This window comes from Elephantulus edwardii, unplaced genomic scaffold, assembly GCF_000299155.1.
Source record: "Elephantulus edwardii isolate Elephantulus edwardi_28Jun2011 unplaced genomic scaffold, EleEdw1.0 scaffold00127, whole genome shotgun sequence".
Taxonomy (NCBI): domain Eukaryota; kingdom Metazoa; phylum Chordata; class Mammalia; order Macroscelidea; family Macroscelididae; genus Elephantulus; species Elephantulus edwardii.
In genome coordinates, this window is record NW_006399877.1 from 4,671,859 (window position 1) to 4,697,870 (window position 26,012).

A 26,012-nucleotide genomic window follows, 5' to 3' on the forward strand; every position below is an offset into this window, starting at 1 on the left:
ACGCCCCCGTGTGTGTCAGCGCGGAACTGCACCCACGGCAGTCAGTACAGTACTGTGCTCAGGACGCCCCCGTGTGTGTCAGTGAGGAGCTGCACCCACGGCAGTCAGCGCAGGACTGAGCTCTCAACGCCCCCGTGTGTGTCAGTGAGGAACTGCACCCACGGCAGTACTGTGCTCAGGACGCCCCCGTGTGTGTCAGCGCGGAACTGCACCCACAGCAATCAGCACAGGACTGAGCTCTCAACGCCCCCGTGTGTGTAGGTGAGGAACTGCACCCACGGCCGTCAGCAGAGAATTGCACTCATGACGTCCCCCTGTGTGTCAATGTGGAACTGCGCTCCACAGATTCGGGGTTTTGTGTGTGTGTGTGTGTGTGTGTGTTTTATACTAGTTTACTTACAAAGTTCATATACCTTGTTTTTCACACAGAATCTTTCAATTTCTTAATCCATTCCTCCCTCCACCTATCAAATTGTGTGACCCTATGACTACCCCGCACTCCCGCATCCTCAAACCCATTCTACAATTATGGCCTTATACATTATTTGTTCTTATGAACAAACAGTGCACTCAGCATAGTGCTCTCCAGTCCCTCCCAAGTTATACTATTCCATTATGTGAATATACCATTTCTCAATCCATTTGATTTTGGTTAGATATTTAGGCTGTTACCATGTTTTTGCGATGGTGAATAATGTTGCTATGAACAATGCAAATTTCCATTTGTGCCTCATTTCCGAGGCACCACTGCAAAGACTGAAAACTGAACTGCCTTTCAGTCCGTGGCTGGGCACTCAACCATCTGCACCAGGAAGAGTGCTGAAAGGATAAATCTGATGGAAAATAAACGAGCCCTGAAGAGCATCAATGAGTCTGATGTTTTTTAAACATGCCAACACTCATGTTCTAAAAGAAAAACACACGTCTACTGGTTTGGTGACATGATGAAAGCAGATGACTAATCTCAGGTGCACTACACTTAGGGCTAAGAACTATTTTTAATGCAGCTCTCTGGATCATTATCAAAAGGTGAGGTGGGTCTCTGGACACCCTGTATTCCTCCTGGATGGCCTGATTCCAGAGACTTCACCCCTGGCTCCCCAGAGGTCCCAGCACTCCAAGGCCGTTCCATTCCAGAGGCCCCTCCCTGACCCCGCCCAGCTCCCCGAGTCCCCGCCCTGACCCCGCCCAGCTCTCTTGAGGCCCCACCCTCTTCCCTGAGTCCCCGCCCTGATCATATCCCTGGTTTCCAACTAGCCTGCCTGCACCACCCAGCCATGAAGTGGACCAAGAGGGATCTTAAAACAAGGAGATGGGAACTCTAGAATTTTTTCTGAAAGTCTATCAGTAGGAGGACCTTCTACCCTGTGGGTCCTTTTCTTGAGTCTCCAGGTCACAGAGAAATGCTCTGCCCCAAACCACCAACTGCCCAGGTAGAGGTCATCTGTCCCCACTTGCAGACATCTGGGCTGCCCTCTCACAGCACCCTTGTCTGGATGCTCACTTCTTCCCATGGGTGCCCCTCCTCTCTTCACAGAACCCCACACTTCCCTCAAGTGTTCTGGGTCTGAGGTTTTCTGTGTGCCCCCAAACATCAGACAGAGGTCCAACATCTGTCCAACCCAGCCGCAGCCCTGTGCCTCTCATGCATCCTTGCTTCCAACGGGTGACTGTCCTGTCCAGACATGCCTCTCCCCTTCGTCTAATCTCCTCAATCACACAGTAAACATTCCAGTCTCATTTTGTAAGATGCGCCTGATTTAAGAACAGGTGGTTCCAGCTTATAACCACTACAGAGATGCTTGGATAAGAGCTTCAAGAACCTTCCACCCCCCCAACCCCAGAACAGTAGGAGGGGGGAAAGTCGGCATCCATTGTGAGATCATTTAAAAGTTGAAGTCTTGTCCCACAGAATGTCAAGCTCAGATTCAACACTAAAGCTCATTTCTCTTGTGCCCATCAACACAAACTAGGAACTGTGTGCAGAACTTTGTGGAAGTTCCTACCAGGGCCCCACACACCCTTATCAAGCACACTCACCATCCTGGAAGACCCGTTCCACATTCAGCCCGTACGTGGCACAAGTCTCGTAATAAGTGCACCGCTTCAGGTCGTTGGAAAGCTTCCTCGCCCTGCTGTCATCGATGACCCGTGGATTTGTGGAGCTGATGGCATCTGAAACAGGGAACCACAGAGGCCTCAATAATTTCCTGCAACTCGGGGACCCAAATCACAACCTTACCCAGTTCATGTATGAATCAGGTTTTGTTGTTCAAAGTGTGATTTGAGTGAACATTTACAGATTAGTTTTTCATTCACGTTTTGTGTTCTGACATTCATCACAATACCTACAATGTAACCGAACTTTCCCCACTCCTGTCCTGTGGTTCTCATCTCTGCTAATCCCTCTAGCCTACCTCTTCCTGTGTTCAGAGCATTGCCTTTGGACAAATGCCACTCTATTGTGGGTTGGTGTGTCCCACGTCTCACAGGTGTTATTGGCTTCTCTACTGTTTATGGGCAGTTCTGTGACAAAGGCTTTGGTCTCCTGGGTTCTGCCTATCTCTACAGAACCAGGAAGTCTCGCCTTTTCTATGCTTTTGAGTTTTGTGCCCCATTTTCCAACAATCTGAGGTTGTGAAAACAGTGCGCATGCCTCTTTCGATAGCTCAGCTGGTAGACTGAGAACTTGCTCCACCTTCTGAACAACGGCCAGAGCAGTCATTCATTAGTGGAAACACATTTTAAATGAAAAATTCACAGAGGCAATTGGAAAAAATTAAAGGGAGACCCAGAAAGACATACATGCAAAAGAGGAAAGAAAGGAAAAACCAGCAGAGGCAGCCACTAACTGCCGCCTCCTTGCTCCTCCAAACACACCAGTGTGCACGGCACTGCAAGTCAGGGTCAATTCAATGCCAACATCCAAACCAACCACCTCCTGGCTAGCAAGTCAGAATCGATAGCTGACCCTCCACCAGGTCTCCCAAGGAAGTAACACACATGAAAAAAGACTGCCCATCTCTCTCCCGCAGAGCCACTTGTGAGTTCAAAGCACCAGCAAGGAAGACCACAAATCCACGGCCACTCAGTTGTTAAATCAAACAGCGGCTCTGCGGGATCCACATCTGAAAGTGTAGCACCAGACCTTCCAACACCCTCCTGTGAAGCAGCTGATGGATTTCAACTGCCAACACTGGTCAGCAGATCAACCTACAACGCACTGCGTACACCACCTGGCACTCCTATTAACAAAAACAATGACGTCAAATGACACACAGCCTGCCAGGGACATTAGAGACTTTAAAGTGCTAAAAATCAAGGATGTCCATTTAAAGGCTAAGGTGTACCTCGTCCAAGTCATGGTATTTTCAATACAGAGTCAACCAGATTACATCTAACAACAAAAGACTTTTCTTTTTTCTTATTGTGGAGGGTAGACAGGATGGGAAGAGCGGGAAAGTAGTAGATGGAGAGATAGAGCGAAGGGATGGATAGATAAGAATAGTGAGGATTTCATAAGACATAATAAATGGCAACGATCAACTGTAGTTAATGTCATAAAACAAAAACAACAATATAACAAAAAGGACTTTTTCTTGGAAAGGCTTTACTGCCTGACTACTACTAAAGGGCACTTTACACCCAAAGAAGCTCCCGCATCACTAGTTTTATGCTAAATCTACCCGTCCCTGCAACGATGTCAATCAGGAGACTAAGGTGTGCAGGATCCAGGCCATAGTCTTCACAATTGCTTGCTATGTGTCAGAGGGCTGGATAATGACTAGGGATGACATAAGGAGAACTGATGCCTTTGATTGTGGTTCTGGAGAAGAGTGTTGAATATACCACGGACTGCTAGGAGAACAAACAGATTCACCCTAGAGAGGGTGAAACTGGGCTGCTCCTTGGAGGCAAGAATTTTTAAGGTTCGTCTGACAAACTTTGGACATGTTACGTACAAGGAGGGACCTTGGAAAGGGCCATGTTTGGGAGGGTGGAGGGGCAGTGCAAGAGAGGAAGATCACTGATGAGATGGATTGATTCAATCTCTGGGGTAATGGGGGTAGGTGTATTGGAGACATTGAGGTTGTCACAGGAAGAGCAGGGTTTAGGGCTATTGTACAAGGGTCGCTATAAGTCACAGATGTCTCGACAGCACAGATCAACAACAAGAACACGTAAAGGGTTTCAGTTATGAATGGCCATATGTGTAAAAGCAGGTTTAAAGAAACAGAAAGAAAAAGGTGGTGCCCATAATCTTCATGAAGAGCCAGCTCTAACATTTTACACAGAACTCAGAGAGATTGTTGTTATTCTTTTAATTTTGTCAGACTATATATCTACCTACAGAGCCCACAACTCTTAATAACTAGTATTGAAATGTTGTGTCAAAATTTAAGATAAGTGAACTTTCAGAATGGTGAAAGGAGAGCACTGGGTATTCTAATAGAGAAAATTGAGCCCTCGAACCTGTTTTCTAAAGCATCGTCTGTGTGTTAATGTGAACAGAGTCGTTTTCTTCATAGACTCTAATTGGATAATGTGACAGTTAATGTCCATTTAGGGAGCTCTGGTGGTCTAGTGGGCAAGGATCTGTGCTTCCAGCCCAAAGGCAGGTGGTTCAAATCCACAGCTGTTCTGATAGGGCAAGATGGGAAATCTCCTCCCATGCTATTTCCTGACTTTAAAAACCTGCTGGAGGGTCAGCTATGAGTCGGTTCTGACTGCGTGACACCTCACAACAATTTCTGTTTTAAGGGTTGGTCATTTGAAAAGGGAGTAATTGTTTACTCCTTGTAAATCTGCCCCCTCACCCCCACATACTACAGCCCAATCTTCCAGTTCACACTCAGCTGGGGGAACCGTAGACCTGCGGGGGCTCACTCACCCTGTGTGCCCACCAGAACCAGCGGGACCTCACTCGTGTTCCGGTAGTTGGCCATCCGGCTGTAGTAGTGGTAAACAGTCTGGAAGCTTATTTCATCCTCCAAGCTGAAGACAAATATAACCGCGTCCACCCACATGGCGAACTGGGGGGAGAGAAGGGGCGGAGCAGAGATGGGGTGAGGGGAGACAGTTAACAACAGCATCCAACTCCAACTGCAAGAGGGCTACCGGCCCCCAAACCACCCTAACTCATGGTTCCCGGGACGCGCTGTCCCATCAGCAGTGCCCTGTCCACCCTACTCCTCTCATGCCTCTGTGTCCCCTCAGAATCTGACCCCCACCACCTTCAACCCAGGCCACCTGGATGGCCCCACTCTGGCTTTCTCTTTCTCTCATTCACTGCTGTTCAGTCAGAAGTGACTTACAACCCTTCAGCAGGTTTTCAGAGGCTGTAAATCATGTCGGAGAAGAGTGCCCACCTTTCGCCCTCAGAGCCACTGGTGCATTTGAGACATTGGCCTTTGAGCTGGAGGCACAACTCTTTACCACCAAGCCACCAGAGCCCCAAACGCCAACGACTCTGAGGGCCACCTGGCCTTTCCTCTCCTGCTCAGTGCCTCCTTGTCCCTGCATCTTCTCATGAGGTGACTCGGACTCTAGTGTCCACCTCAGAAGACATGCTGGCCACTTGAACTCAAGTGAGTGATTCTCATATGGGCCCCCTGGTGGGAGAATCCTCCACTTTGCTGACCATCCACCCAGGGCTGGAGGCCTGCACCTATCAGAGGATGCTTTGCACTGTGAAGATGGTACTTCATTTAAGGAATTCTTACGGCACCACTGAGAAAATGAGAGAATGTCTCATAGGAGAAGATAAAAATGCCCCAGGAGGAAAAGACAGGCTCCTGTGAGAAGATGATACTACGTCCCGGAAGGCGGTGACACAATGCCCCATGAGGATATGACAGTGCCCCCATGAGTAAATAACAGAACTCAGTGAAGACACGATAGAGCATCCATAAGAAATGGCAGAGCACCCCAAAAGGCCGTGACAGAGGGCTCCAGGAGGCAGAGTGTTCCGTGAGGAAGTGCTGTACCACCTCGTAAGGAAATGACTGAGTATCCTGTGAAGCTATGACAGAGCTTTGAGGACATGATAGTGGATGCTATGAGGAATGATAGGGCAGCGTGTGAGGACAGGATAGAGAACCTCTGTGAGGGATTGTCAGGGCATCGTATGAGGACACGAGACAGCATCCCCTGATGAAATACTGGGGCACTCTGTGAGGACATGACAGAGCATCATGTGAGGAAAATGACAGGGCACCCCACCAGGAAACGATAGAGCGCCCCGTGAGTAAATGATAGAGCACCCCATGAGGAAATGATAGAGCACCCCACGAGGAAATGATAGAGCACCCCATGAGTAAATGACAGAGAACCATGAGTAAATGATAAGAGCGCTGTGTGAGTACATGATAGTGTTCCATGAGTAAATGACAGAGCATCGTAAGTAAATGATAAAACACCCCATGAGTAAATGATAGAGCATCGTAAGTAAATGATAAAACACCCCATGAGTAAATGATAGAGCAGCATGATTAAAAGATAGAGCACCCTGTGAGTAAATGACAGAGCATCGTAAGTAAATGATATAACACCCCATGAGTAAATGATAAAACACCCCATGAGTAAATGATAGAGCATCGTAAGTAAATGATATAACACCCCATGAGTAAATGATAGAGCACCCTGTGAGTAAATGATAGAGCATCGTAAGTAAATGATAAAACACCCCATGAGTAAATGATAGAGCAGCAGGAATAAATGAGAGCGCCCCATGAGTAAATGAGCACCTCGTATGGAAATTACTTGTTCTTAGCTCATTACACATTCCTTAAATAAACTAAACCTACAACTAACCCGACTTCTGCCATTTTAGTCTTGTCCCTTTTCTTCTACAACTAACCTTTCTGCTGGCAAATAACCACACTGTCGGGCACATGCCGCCTCAATGAACGCTGACAACCTGTATGAAGCGAGCTGCCAGCAAGCTGATTCGATACCACGGAGGTCCCACGTGTTACAAGGCTGCACTGCCCCGCGGCCCCAGGATTTTTCTTGTCATCCGCCAGGCCTTTCTTGGGTTCAAACTCTTAACCTATAGGTTAGCAGCCGAGCACCAACCGGTCAGGGGCCCCTGATGCTGACAAGTGTCGTGTATGGGCAGAGCGAGGGGACCAGGGAGGCCCCAGATGGTCAGCAGCTGTTTCCAGGCTCACGTGCAGTGGACACAGCTGGAGTCACAAAGGGATGTGCATGGTATCAAAGATCCATCTCTACACCCCTCATCCTCAATCAAGAGGAAACAACTAAAAGTCCTGTTGGCTTTCTCCGGAAAAAGCTAAAGCTCCTCTTCAGGCCTTTAGAGTCTAGTATCAGATCTGACACACTTGGGGACATTTCTGCAAATTCAATTCCAACAGCCACAAGTAAATAATCAGCATATTCAATTTTAGGCGAGAACTTTAAGTGTGAAGATAGAAATAAACCTGTGGTTCTGGCGTGAAGACTAAACAAGACAGATGATTTGTCAGCAGAGGAGCCTGGGGTGGGTGTAAGAAAGATGCCAAGATGCCCTTCAAGAGCCCAGCGGTCAGCTGACCCCTCCACCAGGAAGCCCACTTGTTTCTCTCCCATGAAAGCAGAGAACCGTACCTCCCTGGGGACACTGCTCGAGCTGTGGCGGTCCAGACTGGACCTCATCTCAGAGACCCGTGGGTGCCTGCTTGACCTCCATGGAGAGGAAATGCCGCCATTGCAATGTCTCAGAGGAGCTCTGGGGGCCACGTGCATGAGGAGGTGAGGAGGTGCCCACCTAACCCAAAGGCAGCGAGCGCCTCTCTGGCTGGTCTGACCCACCAGCACCTGCTTCGGAGAAGGATAGGCACTTGCCTCTCAAAGTTAAAGTCCAGCATGGGCATCTCAGAAGAATGTTCTGGAGATCTACTCCTGGGGAGCGGGGGGATCAGCCCTGACAACGTCACGTACCACACCACAGTTCTACTCTAAGGCACATGAACTGTTTTCCCCTGTCCCTCAAGGGGGTGCATTGACTGTCCGTGACCTGGAGGGGCCACTGGTGCTGGAGTCGACTGTGACTGTGTGTGCTGGAGAAAACCACCCCATGATGACCCCACATGAGGTCACTCCATGACTTTTCAGAAGCAATCACCAGGCCCGTCTTCCAAGATGTCTCAGCTGGGTTTGAACCAACAACCTTTTGGCGAGTATTTGTGCCATTGAGGTCAATATTTAATGAGTAAATTCCACTCCAACCCGAAGATGAAAACTCTGGTGCCTTAGTGTTAAGAGACTGTGCTATGAATGCAAAGGTGCACAGTTCAAATCTACATGCTGCTCTGCATGAGAAAGACAGGCTCTCTCCTCCCATGGGATTGACAGCCTCTGAAAACCTGCTGAGGGTCAGCTAGGAATTAGTCCCAACCTGACGGTAACACAGCAACAGTGAGTGAGCGAGCTCTCCCTCAACGTGTGTGTGTGTGTGTGTGTGTGTGTGTGTGTGTGTGTGACAGCAACAACAGGCTTAAGCAGGGCAGAGGCTGTGAGGGTGGCAGGGTGGACAGTTTCCCTCTGCTGCAGAGTCACTCTGAGCAGGAACCAGCCCTCGTGTTCCTAGTTCCGCACTGCACCCTGTGGCGACTACCATCTGCCTAACAGTCAGAGCAGAGCTGAGCTCCACGGAGTCTCCGGGGCGTTCTCAAAAACCTTTAAAAATGGTCATTTGTGTGGACGTTCACAGAGCAAATTGCTTATTCATCAAATTTTGTATCTCAATAACCTTAAATACAATATCCACAATGTTACTTACCATGCCAATTCCTCCTGGTGATTCTCAATTCTCCCCTCCGTAACAGAATTTTCTATATTGTGTTTTGAAGCTGGCAAAGCATATTGGATTTTCAAGCCATCATTCATACACACTTTGTTTTGTAACTTTAATGGCGATGTTCACAACATCTGATCATCCACTTACTGTATATTATCTTTACACATCTTATCAATTTACCTCCCTGGTTACCAGACAGGAACCCCTCCATCCATGTGTAAACCTGTATTTATTGTAGTTGACTTTTGAGAAGTGGATCGTCAGACGGTTCTTCTGAGCTCCTCTGCATGGCCTCGAACCACCAACCTTTCAGTGAGCAGTGGGCAAGTTACCCATCTGCCTTGTCCAAGATGCCTCACGGACTCTCAGGGGAGAAACAGGTGCCGTGTCTGCATGTGGTACTCACCTGAGCCTCTGGGGGGCCCCCTTCATCTCTAATCAGTAGCAGGTAGCTCTGTCCGTCAACAACAATCTCTTTCTTGAACCTTCCACCTGCCACATATACAAAACAGCTGGTTATGGGAGAAAAACAGGACAGGAAAAGGGCAGACACACGTGGGCTTCGCTTGTGGAAAAATACACCCTGTGGTCCCCCCGCAGCCACTCGGAGGGTTTGAGGGGAAGTCGGATCTGAATTTTAACACAACTACTGAACATGTACTCAAATACTGGCCTTGAGGAACCCAGCCTCATCTGGGGCCAGAATGCACAGCCTCCCACATCACACCAGTGAGACCGAAGCCGGCTTTACGGGGAAATTCTGGAATTCTCCCGCGCTGGGATCCTCGAGACACAGTGACAGAGAATGCAGACTGTCATGTTCTTGTTGCGTTTACAAAACCGAGATGAGGTGTGGTGCAGGGCAGGCATCACTGCCCACGTCCTCGCAGACGGGGGAGGGGCTGGGAAGCTGTATTCTCCCCAAGAGAAACCCAGTCATGGGAGAGCAGACAGGACATCATGAGGATGGTTTCCGCAGCCACGGTCACAGGTAGGGGACGTGGGACCACCACACACACGTTAGACAGACCACTGGACAAGGCCGCAGGACGGAGCGGCTGGCGGACAGCGTTAGAGAGGACAGGGTTAGCGGGGCAGGGATGAGGGCCTGGGGCTGGGGGCCGAGGGGCTGCCCTGACACCTGACCAGCCTCCCCACTCCCTGAGGGTCAACACGGCCCCTCGCACATCTCGTCCCCCTACAATGTCCACGTGGACCCTAAACATTCCCAGGGAGTCCATGCGGTCCCTCATACACCCCGCCTCCTGCAAGTGAACACAGCCCCCCAAGGGCCCTCACACCCCCCTCCCTGTGAGTCTACACAGCTCCCCACATATCCCACCTCCTACGAGTCCACACAGCCCCTCACACACCCCACCTCCTACGAGTCCACACGGCCCCTCACACAGCCCACCCCCTATGAATCCACATGGCTCCCCACATATCCCACCTCCTATGAGTCCACGCAGTCCCTCACACCCCCACCCCCATGAGTTCACACAGTCCCTCACACACCCCACCCCTATGAGTTCACACAGTCCCTAGCTTCACCCCCAGGGATTCCGTGTCACATCACACCCCATCCTCCCTACGCCCTCGCACAGCCCACTGGCCAGCTCTGGTCACTGGAAAGTGTTCTCACTTCTGGGAGAATCTGTCACCTCCTAGCAAACCACCTGCAAAGACACCTGGCCCTCAAATCCCCTCCAGCTGACCCTCCTGGGACCCTGTATCCTTGTGTTGGAAACAGACCATGTCACTTCCTGTCCCTCATGCTGGCTGTCTCTGTGCTGAAGTCTCACAGGGCCCACCCAACCCCCAAGGGAATCCGGAGAGGCCTGAGTGTAAGAACCAGTGCCCATGCCCACAGGTCCTGACATGCTGACCCAGAAGGCACCCCCTCCTCCAGCACAGCCAACTCGGGGGCTCCACACAGCCTGCAGCCTGGGTCACCTCAGGGTTTCCAGGCCACAGCTCTGGCCTAGCCTCAGCTTGGAGAGCACATACTCCCGGCCCAGCCCTCAGGCCCATCCGGGTGCACACTGCTAGGAGCTGAGGGGGGCCTGGCCGAGAAATGAACCCGCACAAGGCTGCTCTTTGAGGTGTATGTAGATACACCTACGTTCACACAACCACCTGGCTGCCTCCAGGCAGCAAGCAAACGCCACGCAGACATGCACGCACACACACACACACACACACACTCCCGTTCACTGGCTCACTCACACTCAAATCTACTCACATTCCTGGGTTGTTCACACTCATTTGCACACACACCTGCATGCCCACTGACACCAATAATACCCCCTACATCTGCTCAGAGTCGATGCACGCACACCATGCACACTGCCCACACATACGTACAAACACGTCCATCCACTCATGCACATTAACACACACTACACACACACATCCGGACACACTCATTCGCGCCCACATTTCATTCTGTGGCACTGAGTTCACCAGGGGACGTCAATGTGCTATTCCTGATGCTTAAAACAATCAATACAGTCCCTCTCCCCATAACGCACCCCAACACAAAGTACACCACTGCATGGTCGCATCAGCCGCCCTCCCCAGTGAAACCACCGAGGGCAGAGTCTGAGGACGAGTGAGGAGGCCCATGATGGGAGACGGGAATCGAAGAAGGTGGACCCTGGACCAGACCGGGCTCACGCTACTCTGTACCAGCTGGCCTCCTCCGGAGGGGGTTTGGGGGTACTTCACAAGGAGGAGGGGAAGGCCCTGTCCTGCAGGGCTGCAGAGAGAACTAGGGTGGCCCCTCTAGGGTGACAGCACTGTCCCAGCTGACCTAGACTCTGACACTGCTGCACACCAGGCATGCAACCTCCTGAGGACACCCACTGGCCACCAGCATGCCCACCCACTGCCGGGACGCCCACCTGTCAGGACACCCACCGGCCACCAGGATGCCCACCGGCCACCAGGATGTCCACCTGTCAGGACATCCACCCACCATCAGGACATCCCCTCCGTGAGGACACCCACCCGTGAGGACACCCTCCCACCACCAGAACACCCACCCATCAGGACACCCACTTGCTGTCAGGACACTTACCCATGAGGACACTCTCCCTCAAGGACATCTACCCTGCCCACCTTCAAGGACATCCACCAGTCTAACCACAAGGACATATGTCCACTCATCTGGGAGGACACTCTTCGGCCCACCCTCAAGGATGCCACCTAGGAGGATAATCTACCACGTCTATCTCCGAGGACACCAACCCTCACCCATCTGGAGGACACTCACCTTCAAAGACAACCCCCAATCTCTTCCGATTCTGACACCCATGTTTCTTTATAGAGTTTAACTTCTTGAGTGTTTTGTTACAGTCTTAATGCACATCTTCCCTGATTTTAATCCATTGTGCATTTCCTTGCTCTGTTTGGATGACAGCTTCTTAATCTAGGTATAGGTTTCATATTGCTATTATTATTGTTGACTGCCATCAAGTCACACTCGACTCAAAGCGTCTCTGTGAACAAAAGACCTAAGGCCTTTCTATAACTATTGTTTCTCCAAGTTCATAGAGTTTCCAGAGGCATGTGGTTTAGGAATTGGATGCCACTTCTGCTTCCAACCTGTCTTAAAACTGGGAGCTCCACCAAACACAATCCACCATGGGCCGCCACTATGGCATTTGAGACCCCAATGGTACAAGGTTCTGCATCAGAACAAACCCAGATTACCTCAGCACAGCAAACTGACAGAAGAGTGCTGTAAGATTTAGAAGAATGTTCCTCCAAAATATGGTAGCAAAAGATTAAAAAATCATCCTTTGGACCCAACTTATTAAATATGAGGACACTCTCGGAGGTTTTGTTGATGCTAAACAAGAGGTTTTAGTAATAATTAAAAAAGAGAGAGAAAAAAAAAAAGCAATGACCCTCAACCAAAACAAGACAGCCCATCTTACAGAATCCAGTCGCTTCACCCAGTTTCCAAAATGAAGACAAGGGCTTGGCATTGAATGCCAGTGTCCTCCTGGAGGTCTTGCTGACTCTAAACGAGGCTTAAACAATGAAACAATCCACACAGATCCTCAACCAAAACAAGAGTGCCATCATACAGAGCTAATGGAAGTCCAAATGGAAGACAAGGGCTCGGCAATATATCTTGTTGTTGTTGTTGTTGTTAAGTGCCATCTAGTACTGATGCCATAAACAAAGATGTTAACCTTATTCTGTAACTACTGTCCTTTCTCTGAGTTCATACAGTTTCCACAGGCATGTTTAGGAAGTGCATGCCACCCCTGCTTCCAAGGCTGTCTTAATCTGGTACTAATCAGATACTGTCAACCATCTTTAATCATTATGGCACTTGACAGACCAGTGGTACAACGTCCAGTATTACAGCAATCCAAAGTTACCTCAATACAGAGGAAAGACGGAAAAGTGCTGTAACACGTAGGACTGTTCATTTAAAAAACAATGACAAGCAAATGAATTTCAACAGGGCAAAGGCCCACGCTTCAGGCTCTCATTATACGGAACACAGCTGTCCTGAGTGGACCCTGGTGGGAAGACTGGTGGAATAAGGTTTCTTCAGATTCACGCAGTTATACTGGTGCCCATCAGGTGGCAGCATAGACTAGAGCCAGGAAAGCTGCTTCCCCAAAATATCTGAGAGTCTGAAAATATGGGTGTGTGCTGTCCCCAAGGGTCACACAGGGTTAGAGACGCAGAGAGCATGCCGCATCTTGGGTTAGAGATGCAGGGAGCATGCTGGATCTTGGCAAGATGGACCAGCATCAACCTGAAGGAAATCTAGGACAACTGTTACATTAGCAAAGGCAACTCCTACTCTATTTTGGAGCAACTATTCTGCTTTTCACATCCTGTTCCTGGAGATTAGTCACGCTAACCAGGAGTGAGGGCAAGGAAACAGGATTTTGTGCAGGCGTTTAAAAACCCTTTTCAAAGGGAAGATTTCCAGCGTCTCAATGTCCAAGTTTTCACTTGAACGGGCGTCCTGCGTGAGGGGGGAGGCCACTGTGGATGTGTGTGAGGACGCCGGAGATTTAAAACCTGCTGAAAAGTAGAACTGGCCCAAATGTTTCAAGCCCCCAAGTGCTGGGGAAAGATCTGTGCTCTGGATTATTTAAATGGCTTCTAAAGGTCATCCACAGAGGATGGGAACTCAGCGGGGGCTTCCTGGTGGGTCACTCCTGGCAAGGGACAGGTCAGGGCCAGCACTTACACACGTTCTCTCAGGAGCAGACTCCTGTGTGAAGGAGCAAGTGCAGATGTGCAGAGAGGAGAGAGGCTCCTCAAACACTCACATCCCCGCTGCTAAGACGGTCCTGACAGGGGACAGCCCTCCGCTGAGCTTCGAGGCTGTCAATCCCAACGAGGAGACCGCCCATCTTTCTCCCCAGGAACCCATGGCATTGGAACTGCTGGACATGCGGAATATTTGGGCTAACAGCACAACCCTCCACCAGGCACCCCTGAAACCTCACGGGCCTCTAATTCTGGGAGTACAAGGGACCTTGAATATAAGAGACTTCACATTCCCCAATGTTTGCTTTAAGCCACCTAACTTTTACGAAAGAGCCGATTTAGTGCCTGTTCTTACTAATCAAAAGAAGTCTGACAGAGGTCTACACTTTTATGGGGGTCATGGGGTCGCAAAACCCCACCAAACTGGGCATAAAGCATAACTGGCATTCAGTGTTTGCTTTGCAAAGGGGCAGCACACACGCTGGGTAGCGGGATGGCCTCGTCACAAAGCTCCGTCTCCCAGTTAGTGCATGACTCCTTGCGGACGATGCCAGCAGATAACAGTCCACTGTCCACGTGGCCTTTCTGTGTGCTGGAGACCCACACCATTCATGTAACTGGCTGCACGGTGATACATGCTTTAATTTATGGCGGTGGTCTGGAATTGAACCTGCGGTGTGGCTGAAGTGAGCCACAGATCCCAAGTACCAAAAGCTAAAGCAACACATGACCCGGCAAACAGTGTAGCCTGAGGACTGGTTTTCTACAGCTTCTTGCAAAACAGCAGGGTAAAGCATGGGACGCGGCACTCGTGTCGGGTTGAGCCCTCAGTGGTGTCACCTGCATCGCTTTAAAAGCCACTTGTCCCCTTGTCGAGGTCATTACGTAGCTTCCTCCCCAAATCTCCAAGTTATGCACTCCATTTCACCCGGAAGGTCGATTCCAACAACACTCTAGAACCAATCTCCTCTAATTCCTTCCTTGCGGGACTTCCATTCTCACAAATCCAATTCTGTGGCCCTGTCACAGGGCCTCACCTGAGGTCTGCACTTTGAAGAAAGCCACTGTCATCATCTAGATGTAGCGTATCATGTGTGCAGAAGTGGAACAGCCTCAAGTGGACCGTCAGGGAAGCAGAGAGGCCCTTTCTTCCCCAGGGCTACTGGGCAGGAGTTGGGGATCCTGTGCTAACCACCAGTACCTCAGCCATGAAGAACCGGGTGAAAAGAAACAGCTCGCCCTTTCCGGACTGCAAAGCGAAGCTGCTGCTGGACACGCTGGGCTCAGCTCTGACTCGCAGTGACCCATGTTCTGCAGAAGGAAACCTCACCTGCGCGTGCGTCACCCACCATCACCACGTCTGCTGCTATTCAGTCCACTGTCAGTCCACCTCACCGACGGGCTTGTCCACTTGGACACTATCAAACCTCACTGCACTCCCTCACCCACTCCACTCTTCCAGTCCCGATTCATGGCAGCCCGGCAGGGCAGGACAGAGCAGAGCTGCCTCACAGGACACCCAAGGCTATTTCTATACAGCGGCTGGAAGACTCAAACCATCGACCTTTCAGTCAGCAGCCACATACTCTGTAGACACTATGTCACCAGGACACCTCCTCTAAATCACGATGCAGACAACTGCATGTTCCAAGCATGCTCTCAGTCTCCCCAGATTTGAGCTCCCTATGGGGGTGGGGGCATCAATCCAGGTGGACTCTTCTTCCCTGTGTGCAGGGGAGGGGACTGGGGCAGCCAGATGACGGCTCCCGAGGCCACGGAGCCTCACGGCTGGCATCTAAGGCTGGGAGACTGAAGTACTGGTCACCTCTGCCCTCAGCTCTAACCTAGCACCCTAACTTTGCGGCTGCTAACATTGGCAAGACCCCACTTGGCCCTGGGGAGGTGGGTCCAGTTACGTGCCGAGGATGAGGATGGACCACTCGGGTTTAACCGTCTTAACTGAGCTTTGCCAGACAGCACACGGGAGCACGCCCACCTCTGAGAAGAGCTACATCAGACAGTCATCCCTCATCTTCCTGTCTCCCCTGAGCTCAAGGTCAAGTGCAATGTAATGGGGTTCATCCTGGGGAGAGTTTTATTGGTAACATTATTAGCTCGCCAAACTGCAACTCAATCAGGTTTCATTTCCTCTGTCAATTTTTCCTCCTTAAACTTGCAGCTTGAACTAACTATTACAACAAAGCAGTGGCGGCCAGGGAAGCCCTGCCTGTGGCCTCGGGCTGCTTCTGTGGGAGAAGCCCTCTGGTCATGACCATTAAGGGCTATTTCCCCAGGAAGGTACATGACCTTCTAGACGCTTGTTCAACCTCCATCTCAGCAAAATAAGAAGGTCAGGACAGATGTCAGAGCTCAGGCTAGGGCCACAGATTCAAGTCTCAGCTACTGAGTGAAGACTGGCATCATGCTAGGTGAAGTAGAGGGTCAGTGAACAGGAGAAAGACCCCAGGGCAGCAGGACGATTTGGTGACTCGAGTGACAGTGGGCTGCTACCGTGAGGTGGCACGGGACCAGGCAGTGGTCTGTCCCGCTGCACACAGGGGTCCCCATAAGCTGGTGCTGACTGGATAGCACCTGCCAACGTTATTCCTTTTCCCTCCTCTGCTTCTCCAAGGTGCTCTGACGGCCTGGTGGTGAGGAACTGCACTGCCATCCACAGGCACCTGTAGACCCACCAGCTGCTCCCAGGCAGGTGCCCCCGTGCAATTCACTGCCTCTGAAAACCTGCTGGAGGGTCCACTTCAAGTCAGCTCTGACCGACAGCACACAAGTCTTCACCATCCGTGTGGAGGTAGGACGATGACCGAGGCCAACTGAAGGATCGATGCCTTTGAATTATGCTGCTGGCCAAGACCACTGAACATCCGTCACTGAGCAAACAAACCTGACTTAGGAGAAATGCAGCCGGAATGCAGCAAATCACGTTTAGAACAGCAGAGTGTCAATGAAGGAGAGTGGGACCCTCCAGGAGAGGGAGTGTACACAGTGACTGTGGACCTGAGCTGGAGGCCAGTGAGACGGTCAGGATGGTACAGGACTGGGCAGCGGGATGGTGAGCATGGTACAGGACTGGGCAGCGGGACGGTCAGGATGGGACAGGGCTGGGGAGCAGGATGGTGAGGACAGTACAGGACTGGGCAGAGGGACAGTCAGGATACAGGGCTGGGCAGCGGGACGGTGAGGACGGTACAGGACTGGGCAGCAGCACGGTCAGGACGGTGCAGGACTGGGCAGTGAGATGGTCAGGATTGTGCAGAACTGGGCAGGGCTTTGTCCTGTTGGACACAAGGTCACTTTGTTGTTGTTGTTGTTGTTAAGTGCCGTCGAGTCATAGACGACTCTTAGTAACCCTATGAACAGAAGACCTGAACGCTTGTATACCTCTCATCGTTTCTCCACATCCATAGAGTTTCCGGAAGCAAGCTATTTAAGCAGTTGGAGCCAACACAACACAACTAACAAATCCTTGTAAACTAAAGAAGTCTAAGTCAAGACCAAAACCCCTACCTTCAAGCTTTCCAACTCACAGGGACGCTACAGGACAGCGCAGAACTGCCCTACTGGATTTCCAAGATGGTAATCTTTACGGTGGATGGTGTTTAGTGAAGCTCCCAGATTAAAACAAGCTTGGAAGCAGGAGTGGCATCCACTTCCATAACAGCTTGCCTCTGGGAACCCTATGAACCTGGAGAGAGGACGAAAGATATACAGGAGGTGTCCAGGACTTTCATTCATAGGGTCGCTGAGTTGCCTACAACTCGACGGCACTTAACAACAATCTTTACCGAAGCAGACTGCCTGCCTCATCCTCCTCTCAGTGAGCAGCTGGCAGGTTTGAACTGCTAACCTTTCAACTAGCAGTCAAATACTTAACCACTGTACCACCAGGGCCCATTATTTCGTCCATGCTAAGTCAGGAGCCAGCGCTCTTTTGGGTCCAGGCCAATCCTCCCTCCCGTCACGTTTGAACAGTTTATGAAAGTACAGCTTTGGTCGAGAACTTCTGCGTCTGCTCCAGGGAGAAGATTCGCCATCTCTGTAACGGAGCTCAACAGGAGTGGGGTGTGCAACCCCGCTCAGGCCAGGGCTCCCTCGGAGCTGGACACAGGGATTATCTGCTTCCATCCTGCCAGTGACATAAAGTGGCAAGAGTCTTCCTCTATGTTGTTGTTATGCACCCTCACGCTGGATCCAACACATAGCTGACCTTCCAGCCAGGTTTTCAGAGGCAATTAATCACCCAGGAGGAGATGCCCCATCTTCCTCCCAATGAGAAGCTGGTGGATTCGAACCGCTTATCTTTGTGTTGGTAGTGCCACGTCTTTACCGCTAAGACACCGGAGCAGAGCTCAACTCTTAAATAGGCTTCTCTTTACCAAGAATATTCCAAGGATAAGGCTGCGTTCTCTGCTTCCTCCCTAAAGCCAGCTGCCACGTCGCCTCAGACTCACAGCGACCCCATGAGCCCTGGGATAGAACTATGCCCCACGGGGCCTTCAACGGCTGAGGCCGTCAGAGGGTCACCGGCCTTTCTTCACACAGCGGAGGCTAAGTGTGCTTGGGGTCATGGCTGACCGATGGCAGTCAACCACAATGTGCATCTTGTGATCGTGTATCTCTGCTTGTGTATGTGTGTGTGCGTGCGTGCACGCACGCGTGAATGTTACTGATTCTAATAGATCTTTGATAAGGTCGAGAAGGTCCCTGGTGGCACAGTGGGTAAGGCTGCCTGCCCTATAAACACGTATGGCCTGGGAACTCCATGGAGCAGCTCAACTCTGCAACAACAGGGTCCCCATGAGTCAGAATTGAGGCAGGAGCACGTTTGTTTTGGGGTTTCCTTATTTTACACAGTATCATTTCACCCTCACTTACGCATCAAAGTAAAGGGGGTGCTGTTGTGTTGCTCTAACAGAAACGGCGCCAGAGGGCGGCTTTAAGAAGTAGGGATTGACCCTCTCACATTTGGAGGACTGGAATTCAGGGCACCAGCTGCACGGCGAGGGCCAAATCTAACAAAATGATTCTCAATTCTCTTGAGACAAAGATGTGGTGGTCAGCTTCACTTAGAATCACATCTGTGGAAAACCCTATGGGGCAGCCCTGCTCAGTCCTACGGGGTCAAGGAGAATTGGAGTCGACTCGACAGCTGTGGGTTGAGCTTTGGGGTTAAGTCTGACTTCAGGGTTCCGATGGCCTTGTGGAGGTTCCTGACTCGCCTTCCCCACGTGCCCATCCCTGCGTTCTGGACGGTGGACCAGTCAGCCCACGTCTTCACACTGTGGGTCTTCCCCTCTGCTGCGTTCCTCTATGCCTCGTCTGCCCTTTCAGGCAGGAGAGCCTATGTGAGGTGGAGATTCGTCAGAGAAGCAAACACACAACATTTCTCAACATAGAGCAGGAGAAAAATGGTCCCACTACATCCAGCCAACGTTGCAAAACTTACACCCAGAGAAACACGGCTGTCCTGTCCAGCTCCTGTTCTCACGGGCCTCACGGGATCTCAACACAGACCGGCTCAGGGTACACGCAGGGCACACCCGACACGGACAGAGGAAAGCACCTCACTGCAAATGGAACCACACCTGCAGGGTATAGGTTAGCGCTTCTAACACATTGTTGTTGTTGACTGCTACCGAACACGACTCAGCGACCCTGTGAACAAAAGGCCTGAAGCCCCTCTACAACTACTGACATTTATCAAAGTTCACAGAGTTTCCGGAGGCATGTTATTTAGGAAGTGGGTGCCACTCCTGCTTCCAAACCTGTCATAATCTTGTTATATGCCATTGAGTCACACTTATTTATAATTTTTTTTTGTGGGGAGACACCATTCGATCCATATCAGCATATTCCCAATGAGAAAAGATAATGGTTCTTCCCAAAACACACTGCGCACATGCCTGTCCACTGTGTGACCGCATTAATGAGCAGACTATGCCCACCTCCACTTACTGTCTTGTTACCTAATTTAGAACAACAATATAAACTAAACAAAACCATTGTCCAAATATTCTGCACATAAGAGATCTGGCAGCAATGAAGGACAGGATGGGAGGAAGAGCAGGTGAGGATTATGTGTAAACGGAGCTGGCCGAGACACTCAGTGGTTCAGCAGCTACGTGAAGATAAAATTTAACAGTTACACGATGATGTCATTTGGCAGTTAATGTAATGCTGTCACTTGGCAGTTGTGCAATGACATCATTTGGCAGTTATGTAATTATGTCATTTGGCAGTTATGCAATGACATCATTTGGCAGTTATGTAATGATGTCATTTGGCAGTTATGCAATGATGTCATTTGGCAGTTATGCAATGATGTCATTTGGCAGTTATGTAACAATGTAATCTGTTGGTTACAAGGGGTAAATTGGCACTTGGAAAATGATGCCATCTGGCAGGTATTTAACGATACAGTCTCTTCATTGTTACTGTACTATCAATTTTCACCAAGTGACCTGGTATTTGGAGCCTAACATTAATAAATGAGTCACCATTTCACAGGACACACAGTACTACTGAGCCCTATGTGTAAAAACCCTACAAAGAGATGACCAGTCCACTTTGCAGGGCTCACCAGCAAGCCCAGTAACAAAGTGCAGTGAACGTCCCCCAGGGCGTCCATCCCCTAGAACCCTCACTCACCACCTCGCATACTTCCTTTGCTTTTGACAAGGACACTGCTCCTGACCTACTTATCATCATTCCTTCTGTTGCTGGGAGCCATCAGTCAATTCCAACTCCTGGGAATCCCACAGGGGCTTAGGTATTTCCTATCTAAATATCTGTTATAGGGTTTCTCCGGAGACTAAGGTGCATCTGATACAGGCCATGGTCTTTGCAATCACTTGTTATGCATCAGAGAGTTAGACAATGACTAAGGAGAATAGAAGGAGAATTGATGCCTTTGAGCTTTGGTGTTGGAGAAGAGTATTGAGGGTACCAGGGACTGCTAAGAAAACAGATTCATCCTGGAAAGGGTTAAACTGGGCTGCTCCTTGGAGGCAAGGATTCTGAGGCTCCGTCTAACATACTTTGGACATGTTGTGAGGAGAGACCGGTCCTTGGAGAAGGACATCATGCTTGGGAGGGTGGAGGGAAAGCGCAGGAGGGGAAGGCCCTCTATGAGGTGGATTGATTCAGTGACTGGGTAATTGGGATGGGTGTGTCGGAGACAACGAGATTGGCACAGGACAGAGCAGAGTTTAGGGCTGTTGTACATAGGGTCGCTATAAGTCACAAACGACTCGATGGCACATAACAACAACAACAACAACAAATATCTGTAAATACTTAGATATTTACAGGATAGCCAGAGGACTGGTTATCAAGATGCTAGCAGGAGGGTGGGTCCTGAGAGGACGCGTTCCTGGGGAAGAGTTCCGAGCTCAGCATGGCCACTCCTGGACGGAAGAGCAACACTGCCCGACTGAGCAGGACCATGGCCACAGGTTGACCAACATGAGGACAGAGCAGGGGTTAGATCTCTGTACCCAGCCCAGCAGGACCATGGTCATGGAAGACGAGCATGAGGACAGAGTGGGAGTTAAATCACAGCACCTGTCCCAACAGGACCATGGCCAGGGTCGACCAGCATGAGGACAGAGCAGAGTGGGGCAGCAAGGTGTACAGGAAGGTCTCCATTCTTCCCTCCTGGCCGGCAGGCAGTGAGATGTCTCAAGGAGCGCGGTGATGCTGGACCACCCAGGCTCTTTGCCTCCCCTCTCCTTGCTCTCAGAAGCATCCTTGCTGGACTCCCGAGACAGATTTCGCTTTCCTTGTGAGGGCAGATTTTCCTCCTCTCTTTCTCCAACGTCTCCATCTTTTACTCTGCTTCCATCTCTGTCTCTCCACCTCTCACCCATCTTTCTGCCTTTCCCCATTTGTTTGTTTGAAGGGAGAATTATTACTGTAAAAGTAATTTGTTTTTGTTTTTTTTTTAAAGAAGTCACTTGTAGGCACAGTGGTGTCTATGGAGAGGAATGGAATACAAAGCACATCAAGGACATCAACACATGAGAAGAAATTAACATCACAAGCCCCAAACATCATTCTCAACTCCAATTAGCAGCCATTAATAGGGTGCAAACAGCAAATGAGCAATTTCATCTGATTCTCTTTACCAAGAGGGAATGATGACCGTGAAATTTCCATGTGAGCTGTGAAGGTCACACACTGAGTCACGACGAGGCTGTGAGTTTCCAGAGTCCCAGCTGTGCTCTCAATGCTCCAGCAGCTGGACATCGGGACTCAGCTGGTTCTCTGGCACCGGTGCCAGCGCTGAGCCTGTTTACACCTCATGTGCTGGTGGTGGGAGTGTCATCAAATCCACGGCACATAAAACGAGCCAATCACCACCCGGTCCTGCGCCATCCTCACAGCTGCACACCTTCTGTTAGCGTCCACTGTCGCAGTCACCATGTCAATCCAGCTCATTGAGGGGCTTGTGTTTTCTCATTGACCCTCTGCCTTGCCAAGCATAATGTCCCTCCCCAGGGACCAGCCTCTCCTGATAACAAGTCCAAAGGAAGGGAAACACGCTGTCACTATCCTTGCTCTTAACAAGTGTCCTGGCTGCACTTTGCCCACGAGAGATTTGTTTGTTTTTGCTGCTGGGAGGTGGCACGGGGTCAGCTCTGACTTACAGCCATCCGGGCGCCACAGAACAAGGGCTGTGAGGATGTGCCTCGTCCTGTCCCCAAAGTCTTCACTGTACTTAGACCTGCTGCTCCAGGCCTGCTGTCAGTGAGGCTCCTTCACCAGGGAGTGTCCAATACTCCTGGCCAACATCACAACTTAAATGTGCTATTTCTTCTTGAGTCTTTCATCTTTCCTGCTCAGTATCTGCACGCCTTCACTGCAGTGGGATCAGCACTGACCCTCTATCGGGTTTCTGAGGCTGTAAGTGGCACAGGTGGAAACTGCCCTGTGTCTCCCACGGAGCTGCTGGCGGATGTGACCCAGCAGAGGCATGGCCTGCGGGTCAGCAGGGCAACCCCCTAAGGGCTTCATCACCAGAGCTCCCTCTGCACACACAACAGTCCAGACTTAAGTCAGGCTCACATCTCAGTCCTCAGAAAGTGACAACTTAGCTCCTGAACACGTTAAAATATATCCTTCGCAGCTTAGTAGTCCAAGGCAATACACTGTTTGCTTTCCTGACTGCTACCTGCACGGGCACTGACTGTTGACGGAAACACAGGAAATCTCTGCACGCCCCCCGCTGAGCGGCACGAGGACGGTCATCCACACCACAGGCTCTGATCTGGATCAGAAAGTTCTTCAAGCATTTTTCACTTTAAACAAGCCGTCTGCAAATCACAGGCTGGTGCCGAATACGCCATGGTCCAGAGTCTCAGAGTCTTTGCTCAGCACACAAACTGAACAGGTACGGTGAAAGGATACAACCCTGACACGCAGCTTTCCTGATTTTTGAAGCATGGAGTATCCCCCTGTCCTGTTTGAAAGACTGCGAACTGGTCCATGCACAGGTTCCTCACGAGCGCAATTCTGTTTTAATTCCTGTTCTCTTCAATGCTCTATGGACCTTATCATGATCCACACAGTCGAAAGCCTGTGCGTAGTCAATAAAGCACAAGCATCCTCCTGGGATGCATTCAATCAAGATCCACCTGACATCAGCAATGACATCCCTCGAGCCACAGCCTCTTCTGAATCCAGCCTGAATCTTTTTTTTAGTTATAAGGGATATCATGATGTGCCAATAGTGGTAACGGGCACCCATGGTGGACAGTGTTGGCTGGAGCTTCCCGACTAAATCAAGCCTGGAAGCAGGAGCGGCATCCACTTCCTAAATGGCTTGCCTCCGGAAACTATGTACGAACAGGCTGTTCGTTCATAGGGTCGCTATGAGTCGTATACGACTCGACAGCACCAAACAACAGCAACAACATAAGGGATACTATAGCTAATGTAAGATGGATCTTGGCAGAAAGCAGAGAAGACCAGAAAAATGTCTATGTGTGCTTCACTGACTATGCAAAAGTTTTGGACTGTATGGATCACAACAAGCTATGGGCTGACTCTGAGAAGAATGGGAATCCCAGAACATTTGATCGTGCTAATGTAAAATATATACTTGGACCAGGAGGCAGTCATCAGAAGAGAGCAGGGAGACACTGGATGGTTCAAAATCAAGAAAGGGGTCCGTCAGGGATGTATTCTGTCTCCATACCTTTTCAATCTGTATGCAGAACAGATCTTCCAAGATGCTGGGCTGTACGAGGAGGAATGTGGCATCAGGATTGGTGGAAGAATCGTCAACAACCTGCGTTATGCAGATGACACAACTCTGTTCGCTGAAACTGAGGAGGACCTGAAGCGCTTGCTACAGAAGGTCAAGGACTGCAGTCTTCAAGATGGATTGAAGCTCAATTATCAAGAAAACAAAGATTCTCACCACCGGGCCAATTGGCAGCATCAGTATGGATGGTGAAGAGATTGAGATCGTTAACATTTTTAGTTTACTTGGCTCCACAGTCAACACTCTTGGTAACAGCAGCCAGGAAACCAGGAGACGAATTGCATTGGGAAAGTCAGCTGTGAGGGACCTCTCAAGAGTACTGAAGTGCCTGATCCAGGCTAAAGTCTTTGCAATTAGTTCTATGCATCAGAGAGTTGGGCAGTGAACAGGGATGACAGAAAGAGAATTGATGCCTTTGAGCTGTGGTGCTGGAGAAGAGTGTTGGATATACCATGGACTGCTAGGAGAACAAACAGGTTTGTCCTGGAGAGGGTGAAGCCAGAACGCTCCTTGGAGTCAAGGATTCTGAAGCTTCGTCTGACATACTTTGGGTGTGTTGCAAGCAGGGACTGGTCCTTGGAGAGGGACATCATGTTTGGGAGAGTGGAGGGACGGCGAAGGAGAGGAAGACCCTCGATGAGATGGATCGATTCTGTGAGTGGAGTGGTGGGAATGAATGTGTTTGAAACAGCGAGGTTGGCACAGGATAGAATGGCGTTTAGGGCTCTTGTACATAGGGTCGCTATGAGTCACAAACGACTCGATGGCACATAACAACAACAACAATTATTCTATCAGTTTATTTACAAAATTGTTTTCCAGATCAGATTCTTCCAACTTCCCTCACCCATCAAATTGTTCAACACCATGGTTAACCATCCCCCTGTCCCCACACATCCTCATCCCTCAGCTTCCACACCCCCCCTTGGGTCATTATAGTGATTCTGTAATAATAGTCTTATACAGGATTTGTCCTTGTGGGACTGAGTTAGTTCACTCAGCATAATGCTTTCCAGTCCCTCCCAAGTTAGGTAATAATTATTAAAATCATTGCTTCTGCGTGTTGCATAGTATTCCATTGTGAGAATGTACCATAATTCCTCAATCCATTTGATTGCTTTTGGACATCTGGGCTGTTTCCACGTTCTTGTGACAGTAACACTGCTATGAACACTGGTGTACAAATCTCCGTTTGTTGCTCAGCTCTCATTTTCTCAGGGTATATTCCAAGCACTGGAATAGCTGGATCACATAGAATTTCTATGTTCGGTTTTTTGAGGAAGTACCACACTGCCTTCCAGCTTGAATTTCTGGAAGCTCCCTGTCAGTGGACAGCTGCAGCTGTTTTTAATTATCATCAGCAAAATTCTATGAGTGTGATGATTAATAATGCTGTTTGGTAATTTCCATTTCTTTTACATCAGATTTCTTTGGAATGGGCACAGATACAGATTTTGGGTTTTGTCAGCTGACCATGCATGTACATTTTCTGTACATGTTACACACACAAACACGTATGCCGACCTCCAGCACACAGGGGCAAAAGCTTCCTTGTCTGCCCCTTCATTTCCTTCTCTGGATTACTTACACAGATCACACTTATCTACTTTTTCCACTATTAATTCATTAATTTAAAAGAACAAATAATATGAAGTCCTTTCCCCATCTGATTAGCATCTT

At 49.8% G+C, this 26,012-nt stretch overlaps 1 protein-coding gene across 1 annotated transcript in view; it reads right to left on the bottom strand.

Annotated features, from left to right (window-relative positions):
- The window catches only part of AGAP1 (ArfGAP with GTPase domain, ankyrin repeat and PH domain 1), a 405,039-nt gene that overhangs the window by 366,552 nt on the left and 12,475 nt on the right, over positions 1–26,012 (bottom strand). Inside the window, exons 3-5 of the mRNA XM_006893452.1 lie at positions 9,207–9,292; positions 4,892–5,033; positions 2,041–2,175 (exon numbers count right to left, since the gene is read on the bottom strand). Of these exons, the coding sequence (XP_006893514.1) occupies positions 2,041–2,175; positions 4,892–5,027 (271 nt within the window). The 5' untranslated portion in view covers positions 5,028–5,033; positions 9,207–9,292. The remainder of the gene's footprint in view (positions 1–2,040; positions 2,176–4,891; positions 5,034–9,206; positions 9,293–26,012) is intronic.